This window comes from Trichoplusia ni, chromosome 7 (assembly GCF_003590095.1).
Source record: "Trichoplusia ni isolate ovarian cell line Hi5 chromosome 7, tn1, whole genome shotgun sequence".
Lineage (NCBI taxonomy): Eukaryota > Metazoa > Arthropoda > Insecta > Lepidoptera > Noctuidae > Trichoplusia > Trichoplusia ni.
In genome coordinates, this window is record NC_039484.1 from 6902722 (window position 1) to 6915777 (window position 13056).

Sequence of the window (13056 nt, forward strand, 5' to 3'; positions counted from 1 at the left end):
AATACATAATGTACTTACACAGATATCACTCTTATATTTGTGTTATGAGTTTTTGAGATTTCTGTTTGATACTCCATCTTATTGACACTTGTTTAATATGAATCTATTGTTATCTTAAACTAGTAAAAACTATAGGCTGTTATAAATGTGTTACGGGTTGACCATCATTCTTACTAAGAGGTGTCGCTTTGCAAAGTAGTTATCTGTTTAGACTGGAAGCCGACCCCAGCATAGTTGGGAAAAAGGCTGATAAATCATTTGAAAAAAAAATAGAGAAATATGACAACTTTACTTAGGTGTTCGTATTTTGCAACATAACGTAAATACAACCTCAATTTTTATAAAGGGATTTTAAAGTACTTTTAAAGCAAATGCGGTAAAAACAAATTGAGTAAACGTACATCGAGTAATATTCCAAATCAAATAAATTTTCCTATTTCACGATCTTAGAAGGTTACCGATTCGATACAAAAATATTTAAGAATAATAACATTTTTAAGATATCAACAGCGTGACAACTCATCACGTTCGTGAGATGAGGAGGTTTGATTGTCATTTGTTATCATTTATCTGATAAACGGCTTTGTACCTTTTGCGGTAAGGTTTCATAAGACCGTATATAATATCAATACTGACAAAAAAATTACCCATTTTAGGAAAAGGGAAAAGACAATAAGTTAAAGAATACTTTTCGATCTCCTATCTGCAACATATACGCCCTTTTGCGTGTTTTCTAGAATTTCGTGCGAGCATAAACTATTAATAAGTAAATCATTATTTATTATATATGAATTATGTTTTTATTACTCTACCCAAAAGCGTATTTGATTTTTTCAGTATGTGTAAATCTGATACCCGTAGCACGAAAATTAGGTTATCATATAAAAACTAACTCTCCCAACAACTTTTCATAAGAATCGGTCAAGCCGTTTAGAAGGAGCTAAATTAAGTACAGCGTGACACGAAAATTTTACATATACTATATACATAGGTTTTTCATACCAAAAAATAAATTTAACGGGCAGAAAATGCAGCTAAAATCACCAAGTTTAAAGGCCACATATTTATTGTATCGTACGTGTTTATTTATCATTTGAAAACCGATATCAATGATTAGAATCTTAGTTATTTGAGATAAAATAATCATTTTTACAAGATATCTGCAATGATGGCCTTTATTCAATACGGAAAAAACTGTAAATAATATAATTGAATGAAATTGACCGTTCTATTCAGCTTATAAAAAATCCTCTCATTTATTGACGATAAATCTTTTAAACAATAGATGTATCAACCGTAACCAACGTTTTGATGTTATTATTTTGTTTAAGTTTATTATAAACTTCACTTTTATATATCGACGTTAAAAGTATCTATCGAAGCACTACATTGCAATACAAATCCCCAAAAAATAAGAGCGGCTTTAACTCTGTAACTTTAAGACTCAAATCAAAGACCAAAATCGATATTTAGGTTCAAAACTCATTTCAAATTACAAATCTTTGCAAAATTAAGCTCCAATTGAAATATAAGCTAACACTCCTTTAATTTGTTATAGTAATGCAATTTTAAACAAGTATGAGTCATCTCAAACAATTTGCTAGTGTCAATTGTATGAGCGCCACTCGTTACACTCGTTAGCGACTGTTCACTATAGTGTAGTGTTTATTACCGTACTCAGACCAGTGAAAAGCTAATAACTTGAGTGAAGCATCAACTAAATGCTCTTCATTAAGCAAATCAACTTTGAATAGTATTTGTTCATCTGTTTGAATGTACTCAAAAGCTCTTCAGTCAAGAGAATGGATGAAACTGTTATATAGGGATCATTTAGAATGGCAAAATTTTAATTGCATTATTTTTCTTGCAGGACAAACCAACATAAAAAAAACCAAAGGATGAAAGGAAGACTGCAATTTTAGCTCAAAAAGTTTTTTTTCACTATGAATGAACTGCGCCAGATGTACCAACGAATGAACCTAACCATTACTACCAAAAAAAAAACAAAAGCAGAAACACAACCAAAACCAGGTCAGTGAATAACAAAATGAAAAACTCATTTTCCCTGAAGAATTAATCTATCTCTTAACGACGATTTACGGCGTGTACTTAAAAAAGTGAGAAATTACAGAATGGTAATTTACAATAACAAAAAAATACTTACAGTTATTATGTGCATCGTGATGTTCCAAAGACAGCCAGGGCTGGTGGTGTCTCAGCAGCTCATGAGAGTATGGGTGGTGAGGAGGGGCGTACGGAGGCAGTTCCAAAGAACAGCCGCCGAGCGCACCCTGAGAGGGAGCTGACTCCAACCCTTTACCCTCATTCAGACCCAGGATGTCTGATATCTGGAAACCAGGTCGCTGTGGCATCTTCATACTGTCTAGCAGTCTGGAACAATGAGAATTACTTTTTAGATATTACCCTTTTTACTTAATAAAATTGGAAACTTTAAAGGATTTCCAAGTGATTTAATAGGTCTTTGCTTAATTGCTTTCATATTTATTTTAGTAATAACTATGTCTTAACAATTAAAACAAATGTACTACAATTGCTCTATATTAATTGCGCATGAATTAAAGACTTAAACGCACGACTTGATTTTACTATGACAAAATCTTTTAATCAATCCCGTTCGGTGTATGGGACGGCACTGAGGCGTTGTGTCACTTTTTAAATAAACGATATACTTTGAAAATACGAAGAAATAATGTAACAAGCGTAATGTTGGAAAAAAATACCAAAAAGCAACTTAAAAAAGACGAACACTACAACGACTCTACAAACGTATTATGTATGTTATTCCCCAAAAAAACGATTAATACTATTCTTAAACATGGTCCTCGCACCCACACTTCTCCTACACAAATAATCTTCAAAAACTCACGTCATCAAGAAGCGACAAACTCGAGCCATAATTGAAAGAAAACATTTCAAATTCCACCAATTCACCCATTATTGTTAAAGAGCGGCTCTCGAGAATACGTGACCTTAATAATAGAAGGTTTCTTTAACATGTAACAAGTCCTTCGGCTGTGTCAATCAATTGCATGTAGCTGTGAAGTTCCCGCGTCCCGAACGTGACGCCATGAAAGGCGGCGGACAACAGCCGGCAGGTTGTAAACAACACCATTAACAAGCACCAGCCAGTGCGGACTGTCACACGATCCTACAGGATAAGGATTAGACGTGACGGACTTCATTGAAACGCACTATTCAACCCCATCCCTAATGATGACGCTATTTTTTCTTCAAAGGCTACTAACAGACAACGCAACTACTCTATCTTAAACGTCTAAACTCAGAAGTAAATTCCCAAATAAGTGTAAAACTTAAATTTTATAAAAAAATCCTGAATGGATAATCAAATCTATGTACAAAAGTAATTCGATGATGATTTTAACGCTAATGAACAAATCACTGGACCACTTTAGATTCACTATGCTGGGTGTCTCACCCGGGGAACGCTGAGCGGAAGGCCGCCGGGTAGAGCGCCGGCAGGAAGGCCGGGCCCCATGGCGGCAGCAGGATGGGGCTCCAGGCTAGCAGCGATGCCGGCGGCAGCAGCGGCGGTGGCGACCGCGCGCTCTCGCCCTCCTCGCACTTCATCTCCCGTCCGGGAGAACTCGCCTTCGGGATAATCTTGACGGCTATAGACACACTCGCGTCAACACGTGCTGCGCCTCACGACGCCGCGTCCGCACTAAACAACCCTCGAGTGGTGCTCGGGGTGAAGAACACCCCGCGCCGCCCTCGTACCTCGACAGCCTACTCAGCTCCGGACTAGCGTTGAGGGTGCTCCACTGACCTCGGCCAATCGCAGCGCAGCGCCGACTGGGCGGGTCCTTCTCCCACCAATAGCGTAGCGGCCGAAGCCTTCCCAACAAAAAAAACTGGAGTATACACTTTGAATAGAGGAGCTTTCGACGTAGCGCGTTATGTTATGTCGCTTTTTGTAATGAGTGCGAGCATTAAGCCCATTGTTGAGGCCGGGTTCGTTATGGACGCCGCTCCAAATGCCCGGATAACGATTTTCATTTAGAGTGTTTTAATAAACCCGTGTAAGCTTGTGTTAGCCAAATATTTGAAACGATTTTTTGCCGTCAATAGCTTTTCATAGTAGGTTAGGGATTTTGTAGAGCTATTTCGAAAATACCTTTTTATTTACGTATAATATTTTACAATACTGACTTTTTATATCAATTACCTTATGCTCGAATGTGGTATCCGAATAAAAAAGCTTTTCGCGAATAAACTTTCTACATCTTAATCACGACTTTACAAAATAGCACCTTCTCTCATCATTCAAAAAACATTACACGAAATGGATTTCTAAATCTTCAGTCAGTCGGGATAGCCGTGATCTCTTGCACATGTCGAAGTACTTAGAGTAAAGGAACTTTGTAAACAATAAGCACTTCTGCGAACAGGTAGTCTCAATGCTACAGTTATCACTTTACAACTTGCACGTGTGCACCACTATTGTTTTTGAAGCTCCGTTCATTTTAAATAGTTATTATTCAAAAGTCACTTCAAGAAATCCAAAGCAGATGTTTCTTATTAAACTACCTAAGCTAAGAATTGTGATTTGGTATTGTTGTAGATACCGGTATGGTCTTGTCTACGTGTAGGCTACGCTTTGCCGTAGTCCGTAGACTTGGTCTTATATTTTGTGTAGAAAACTGAATTCTTAACTACCGTAGACATTTCTTTTTATATTTCTTAAATACGTTATTTAGTTATCTGTAGTTGTGCATTAAATAGAGCATTAAAAAGACTCAAATAATAAGGTATTAATAAATTATGTTGAAGAAATCATCGATACATCGTTATGAAAATATAAAATACTCATACACATAATCTCCTTCGATGGATACAAAGAAAATTATATCAAAAGTGTTTTTACTTTTTTACTAACAAATCAGGGTTATATATTCAAGTGCTTTTAAATTAACAAAATTTGATACAGTTACAATAGAACATTACTAGTACCTTATGAATAAACAATAGGAGACCGTTTTACAACTTTACCGTGTGCAATTGGGGATTAGTGGTAAACAATAGAACCTCCTGGTTTTTAAGCTCTTTGTTTTACAAAACTACTTTTTAATTCAAGCGTTGTAGATAGGTAATACAGGTTGTCTATAGGTAATACAGGTAAGATGAGTAATTTTTATGAACTTCGTATGAACATTTTTTTTTACGATTTTCTTAAATACATATTTGATGCTTCGCCTAATTATTAAAACTACACTTGATGCGATCATTTTTTAGTCTTCTTAGACAAACACAGTCAAATAACATGTTTTGCAGAGTCTAGTCTAAAATCACTAGTACTAGTTAATTGAAATGAAACTACTTTTACGGTATCATGGTCACGGGTAGACTGCCCGTGACCATGATACCTGCAAAGGTGTCGAAACGTCGGGAACTAAAATCAAACATTAAACCGCGATAAAATCCGTAAAAGTAGTTTCATTTAAATGTCTAACATTCGCGTAAACCTAAGAAACCACTAGTACTAGTTAAACTAACTTGGATAACGAGAATAATAATTATCCACGGATTCATAAAAAATACATATTTACTTCTAGATCAAATCTTCTTGTCCGTATAAAAACTTAACACAATGAGTACTTCCCGAGACAATTAAATAGTAACATTAATACCCATTATAATAAGAACAATAGAAGTTTGTTTTACAACATGCAGGTGTGCAACGAGCTTCTGAAAACAAAAGAGCTTCTTTTGAAGATTATTTGAAGGATATCATTTAATCCACGGACTATTTAAAGTCGTTCCACATTTGCATTTTTCCTTACTTAGAATTATAGATTTTTTTATTGAATTGCTTTTGACTAACAAAATCATATAACTTAGTCATGTTTTATATTATGTATCAAAAGTTTAAACCGTAGTTAAATTGCCTTGATTGCTTCTTTTACTCTTCCACGATGAGTTGATCTTTTTTCTCTTCTTGCATACGTACTTATTTTAATTTTTAAGAGAGTAAAAGATAGTGTATCTTGCCTGCGCTTCTGCATAGCAATAACATTTTCGAACGAAGTTAGTACTGAAACTTTTAAAAGTGCCTGGAATCCCGCCCACTTGAAATATACATCTTTGATGTTGATGCACGACGGAGAACAATTTAAGGCTGCTCTATCGTAAAAAGCTTGAAAAAAACGTGCAGATGAAACAGTTTTTCGTCGGCACTTACAGAGAATTTATATCTTCAAAATAATAGTTAGTAATCTACATGGCATCACCAAGTAAAAAAAAAACCAAAATCACCTCCAATTCGTTGAGATAAAACCATTTTACTGCTTTATTTTTAATAAAAGAACATTAGAAAAACATCTACTGCTTTGCAATACATAGGAAAATAATTGGGTATGGTTACTTTTAAAAAATATGTCTGATTTCTATAATAACTATTTAAAAATGCGTCCCGTATAAATACTGCATCTCTATCACCCCCGCACTCGTCTAAATGCACAAGGTCACTAGCTAGAATACAAGCCTTAAATGCACGGTAAGATCAAATTAAGTCGCAGTATGTCTAATTGTTGTGGTGTAACTAATATTAATGAATAGATATTCATTCTAAATCATTATAATCTGTAAATATAAAATTCAATACGGTCCGAGATATTTCCAACCCTATTGCCGCTACGGTGCTCTACCGTCGGCTAAAGCAGGATTTTGGACGTTGTGTTGTCCCCACATAACACATATTTACTACAGCAATCGAATTATTAATAAAATCTTAAAAATAATCCTTGTTGCTGATATAAAGCATTTTTATGTGTATTTTTATCTTCGGCTGAGGACGCCTGCGAATTTTTTTATCGGTCAACTTATATTAATTAACAAAACAGCATTTATAAAATACAATACCTTATTAAAATGTTATTAACTAATTTTACGGATTTATTATAGTAAAAAAAAACAATAAAATATTACGTAGCAAATATTTCATATTATTTCAGCAAAATGTTTAAATGGGATTAAGGTTACAAAACCGATTGCCGCTAGAAATTCCAGTAAGTGTCCTTGATATTGCACAACGTTCTAATTGGGCGGAAATCCAAAAAGATTTAGAGGTAAAATCGTCAAATAAGACTTATACAAAAACAATAAATAATCTAATCAATTACGTTCTAATAAGCTGCTAAACGTAACGTAACGTAAAGCTAAAAACGAGTTCCAAAATAAATCAAACGTTATTTGTATATGGTTAAACATTTCCTAAAGGGCAGAGTGTTCACCGCGTTCCCTATTAAAATGGGAATAACAAAGGGCAATTATTTATATTGAAACGAACCAGTAAGTGGCGTGCAGCTCACGAAATGTTTAATTGACTTATTGAGAATGAGTTTTTAAATCTATCGTTACCATCGCGCATCGGTTGCTCATCGTTTTATGTCAGGGGCGCAGTATATGGAGGTTTATCAGAAGGTTTATTATGATCAAAGTTTTATGTAAATGCGGTGATTATAAAGTCCTTCTTTGATTTTATTCAATCATTTATAGGAACTTGATAAGCCTTCTTAATAATGGTGATTTATTGTGATTAACGATTGAGCTACAAATGAAGATTATAAAATCTTTAAAATTAATTATATTATTAAAATTATAGGATCAGAGCAAATTTGAAAATGGTTTGCTCTGTTTGTGATGAAAAAGGGATTTCGTCTTATTCGTGAACTGAGTTTTATAGATGGAGATTAAGAGATAGCGGTAGGCTCCCTCTCATTTGTTTCATTTCTCATTTGTTTATCGTACATTATAACATTCGTTTCGGGTTACATTTGTGTCGTTAATTTTCACGATAACAATGTCCTATTGTTCTATAAGATCCTTCTTAAATTAATAAATACAATGTTACATATTTGTAGTTAATTAGAATCCTTGCTTTCTATATTGGCCTGACGTTAAAGCAATGACACTAATGTAGGCTATGGTTATTAGAGTAAATTAGTACGCCAAAAGATACTTAAAATTTAAATTGGCAGGTATAAAAATAATGTATTGTTATTAATTTATACAATTGCTCGCGAAATGAAATTGTTTGTTTTGGGATAAATAACATAACTTTTACTTGTTAAATGATTTTTTTAATTTAGCGTGATTCGTATAGAGCATGGTACTATGGAGACAACAAAAGTTATGAATTTCGTACCTATCCCAGCCGACTTCGTAAACAAAGATAACATTTTAAATTCATTATTAAATAACAATAAGAATAGCTAAAATTATTTTCTGAATAGTTGCCAGTGGGAAAGCGCACGAAAATTGTCACCACATAACACCTACGAGGAAATTGTATTATCTAACAAACAGTACCAACAATTTATTGCCTAGCTACAAAATAGTTCATAAGAAAACATTGATAATATGTTGAAAAAAGTGTTGCACAATTTTATAGAATTGTTTTGAGAATACATGCTGTTACACTGGCTTTTTTGTTGTTATTTGATTTACTCCTACTGATTCTGCAATGAAGACAAACATTTATTTTTTCTAAGTCATAATAAATAAATGACAACCCTACTTGCGATCAAGCTAGTCAATGACATGGAAAGACGTTTGTACCTATAAAGTGATCTTTTTAAGAACGACAAAAAACGGATAGCTTTAAACTGGATAGTACTTATTTTATACGTAAAAAAAAACAGTCTATTTCAGACTATCCTTTTTCTATATCTCTATCGAAGTTACCAATTTAGCTGACTGAACTAAAACAAGTAACAAATTCTAATGATTCGAACTCTGATCATAACAACATCCATATTTATGAAACTTTCCTTATCCAATTGTCTAGAGAGAGAACAATAAAAATAAATAAAATTAGATGAGTCAGATATTTTACGTACGTTTTCACGTATACTACTTAATCGAGAGGTAAGCTGCGAGGGCCAGATTTGTGAGGGGCGGGAGGCAGGTGCAATATTATACCCTCTGTTACACGGGTCACTGGGCACTACGCACAACTAAAACACATTGTAATCTCCCACCGAACGCGAGCAATTGTATAAATTAATAACAATACATTATTTTTATACCTGCCAATTTAAATTTTAAGTATCTTTTGGCGTACTAATTTACTCTAATAACCATAGCCTACATTAGTGTCATTGCTTTAACGTCAGGCCAATATAGAAAGCAAGGATTCTAATTAACTACAAATATGTAACATTGTATTTATTAATTTAAGAAGGATCTTATAGAACAATAGGACATTGTTATCGTGAAAATTAACGACACAAATGTAACCCGAAACGAATGTTATAATGTACGATAAACAAGTGGGAATATCCTTCGATATTCCTATCTAACATCTACATAATTATGTTTCTTAGCCAAAATCAATCTGAGCACATTCACAGGAACCGAATAGCTAATACGTCAGAAATCAAACGTCATTTGTTTAGAAGGGTGCTGTATAAATGAGGATGAATTGACCAGGTGTAAATGCTAACTCGTGCTTAATCCGTTAGGGTGCGGTAATTAATCATAATTGATCTACTCTAACTAGTGACTGCAAGCGTACTGGTTATATCATCATAAACTCGGTATTTTTAGAATTAACAACTCTAATACAAACTGACATTAAGATTTTAATGTAGCTCGTGGAATCAAAGAACGTTGTGAATTACTCACTAAAAATAAAAAGACAATCGTTTTATATTTGCATTGGTTAATGATAAAATAATGGGGGTTGATGGTAAGCACGATAGAAATGTAATTTGTATAAAAGTAGAATATCGTATTGAGGAGTCGCGCCGTTCGTACCACGCGCCACCGACGAGCGCTGAGAAAAAATTACCTTATGACCAAACTAACCGACTGTCATTATCTGAACTAAACAACACAATGTCAACGAATTACACGACAACTTTCTTATAATATCTGATTTTATGAACTGCGAAATGTGGCTTCAGAAATGTAAGTTCAAGGGTATTAAGTTTGCAAATTACAGTAATAATCATAAATCACGACGAAACGTCACACCGCATTCGTGACCTACATTATTTTGTGGAAAAGGAAACAAACGACGGCCGGGAACACGTCACTCAGCACCTATGATACTTAAAGAGAATTTATTGCCGGAGAAACTACTTTATCCAAGTTTGTACGCCTCGAGTCGCCTCGCGAGTGAATAGAGTAGGTCGATGGGGTTTCACGAATATTTCGTTATAGCAATCTGGTTAGGCGCACTGAGCCTAAATGGGTGAAGGCACGCTATCCTGCGAAGAGGGTTTCCAAACCAATTAAGGGCTCCACGAAGGCATGGGAGAGCCCGCAGCTGGTGGATTACGAGCTCGATGGTACTCAGTGCGATTCACCGGCGACGGGACTATAAGTGTGCGACACGCGAACCAGACCCGATCGACCGTAACATCAGGTAACGTTGCTACTCAACGTACTCACGGTACCGGGATGGTACAAACTTACAAATGAACAACACGCTTTATATTTTGGACTACTTAATTTAAAGTCGAAAAGATATCAGCTTCTTAGCCAAAACTATTTATTGTGTAAGCCACTGATTAACAAGTGTCTCTACACACTAAAACTTTTTTTAACCTACCGGAATTGAGGTTTTTGAAAGGAGATAAAATTGGATAATTTATCAAAAATGGGGGGGGGAACCCGATTTTTGAAAAAAAAAAAAGAACGAAGATTTCCCCTTACCATAAGGCCATATTTCCATTTGAAGAGTATTGCTTATTTTCGCTGAACACACTGGGGTTAAAAATGCTGTTACCAAAGAAAAAATATATTTAATATGTATAGTTTCGTCTATAAAGTTTGTTTCAATAAGGTAAGAATATCATGCTGAAACACAAAGTCGTTTCACAGCGCTTCAGTCAATTTCAGTGCACTCAGTAAAATTCGTACGGAGTCATGTCTCAACGACATTGTCGGATTCGCGTGCGCTCATACAATGTTTTACCTACTTCGTAAAAAAAAAAGAAACATGTAAGCTTAGGACTGCAGAATTTAACTTTGGAAGACATTTATAATAAGGAATAATTAAGAGGATGAATATTCGGGTATTTTAGGAACTTATGACAAAAACAAACAACTTACTCCTTGGTAGTTGCATGTGTAATGGATTTCAAAACTTTATGTAAAACATGGTAGACCTAGCCAAAATAAGCTCAAAGCCCCTCACTATATTAGTACACCATACCTATGATAGAAGACGTGTCATCATAGCAAGCAAACAAAGTAATAAAATAAAAAGGAAGGAAAAAAAGCGCCTGTCAAATATTTTATAACTACAAAGTTAAAAATGAACTCACGCATACGAGTTGTATTTATAGTCTTCCTCGATCTGCGGCTGTCGCACCTGGTAGCCGAGATCAGCGCCATAGTCAGGCGGTATGATGGACCAACTGTTGTCATAATTGTAGTAGTCTCCGTACGCCATCTCTCCTTCACCCATCATTCTCATCATACACTTGCCAGTTCACGCTTAATTTACACTACACTAGAGTTTTTTTTTGGAATGTCCGAAATCACCGCAAATGCAATAAATTCACAACAAGCTTAATTATTAGATTATGATTAGAGCGATCGCGAGCCATGTAGGGACTGCGACCGGTAAGCTATCGACTGATCGATGGCTCACCGGTCCTTATCAATAAAATTGTATCGTTATCATATCTAACAGCTTTCCCCTGTGATATGGGACTTTTATAATAGGTACTTACGACTCGCACCGACGCCTATGTTGTGTACAGATAGTTATATCCAGGTTTATCTGTGTCAGATGTTATGCAGGCTAAACGTGCCAGTGTCACCTCATGTTATGAAATCCTGGAATGACAGGTGATCAACTAACATGTTTGTGATAACAACTCACAGTTACTGACATAAAATATACTTACTTACACCTAGCAATAAGAAAACATGTACAAAAAGCAAGCCATAATAAAATAAAATAATATATTCCAATTACATAAAATTAATGAAATATTTTCTTAAAATCGCTTGTTTATAAGCGATTTTTGTCAAAATTTCCACGTAAATTAATTAAGATTGTTACAAAAAGGCTGTTAGCTGTACCTCTGGTGGGACTCGAACCCACAATCCTCGGCTTAGGAGGCCGATGCCTTATCCATTGGGCCACAGAGGCAGGCGGCTGAACGACACGACTAGCCGCACCCGTTCGGCGGCGCCGACGACGTTGTTGCGTCACGGCGCGGCGCGTCATACTCGACGCGTACTGTGCGTTCACACAAACACACACTGATTATTGATTACACCACTCATACATAAGGAAATCAAGTACCTGCCAAACATCACAAAAATTGAATTGAAATATAATCTTTGCGCACAGGCCTGCACTGATAGCTCATTCCAAAATGACCTATTTCTGAGTTATGTAAAATTATTTTTTTTTTTGTAACTATCTAAGTTCAAAGTTACAAGGTCGCTTTAGGGAGCACTTGGCTTTCGCAGCTTGTTTCTGTCTTACTCGCTTAATGTAGGTACCACTTAAGTACCATTTGTACAACTGGCACATTTTTTGTTCTGAATATGGTCGTACATATTATATTTTCGTAGACGGTTCATTTACCTTTGATAACACGTTTTTATCACCATAGCTGTTTTTGTTTCTACCAGGATGCGTATTGTGTGGGGCCCAAAAAACAGAATCATTTAGATAATTAAATAATAAGAATGTTGCCATCTATTTTTTTAAGTCTAATTCAAGTCTCATCGGATTAAGTTCAAAGTATACCGTATTTTACAAAGAGTGACTGCCTGTCTGACCATCACAGACCACCTTTATGGTTAAAACAGTACCATATCGGTTTCTAAAGATGGAGTTCAGATGGAATCTCGGGTTGTGTAAAAATGACTACTCATCTAAGGAACGCCCGCAATGAAAGCGGTTTTTGCATCTGACTGATGAAACATACTCAAAATTAAAACCTAACAATAAAAAGAAAACAACTTCTAAAACATCGGCCAGTATCAAACTCCTACATTTCTATAAGTAGATACCAACCTACCCACCCACATATCATTTTACGT

General features: G+C 35.2%; 1 protein-coding gene, 1 long non-coding RNA gene and 1 other non-coding gene across 5 annotated transcripts in view; 1 reads left to right on the top strand and 2 right to left on the bottom strand.

The window, feature by feature from the left end:
• The window catches only part of LOC113495813, a 21771-nt gene extending 19515 nt beyond the window's left edge, over window positions 1–2256 (top strand). For both annotated transcript variants that reach the window (XR_003400762.1, XR_003400761.1), the window contains exons 2-3: window positions 1871–2031; window positions 2167–2256. This is a non-coding gene — a long non-coding RNA (uncharacterized LOC113495813). The remainder of the gene's footprint in view (window positions 1–1870; window positions 2032–2166) is intronic.
• LOC113495812 (homeobox protein XENK-2) overlaps window positions 1–11943 on the bottom strand; it is a 15218-nt gene extending 3275 nt beyond the window's left edge. Inside the window, exons 1-2 of one of the 2 annotated variants that reach the window (XM_026874771.1) lie at window positions 11316–11943; window positions 2165–2391 (exon numbers count right to left, since the gene is read on the bottom strand). In XM_026874771.1, coding sequence (XP_026730572.1) covers window positions 2165–2391; window positions 11316–11470 — 382 coding nt within the window. In that variant the 5' untranslated portion in view covers window positions 11471–11943. Of the gene's footprint in view, window positions 1–2164; window positions 2392–3457; window positions 5347–11315 lie in introns of those variants that run through there. The other variant, XM_026874772.1, reaches the window with a different exon arrangement.
• A 135-nt stretch (window positions 11944–12078) lies between these two features.
• Window positions 12079–12151, bottom strand: Trnar-ccu. Its single transcript has one exon. It is a non-coding gene; the product is annotated as a tRNA-Arg (tRNA).
• Window positions 12152–13056: the final 905 nt, after the last annotated feature.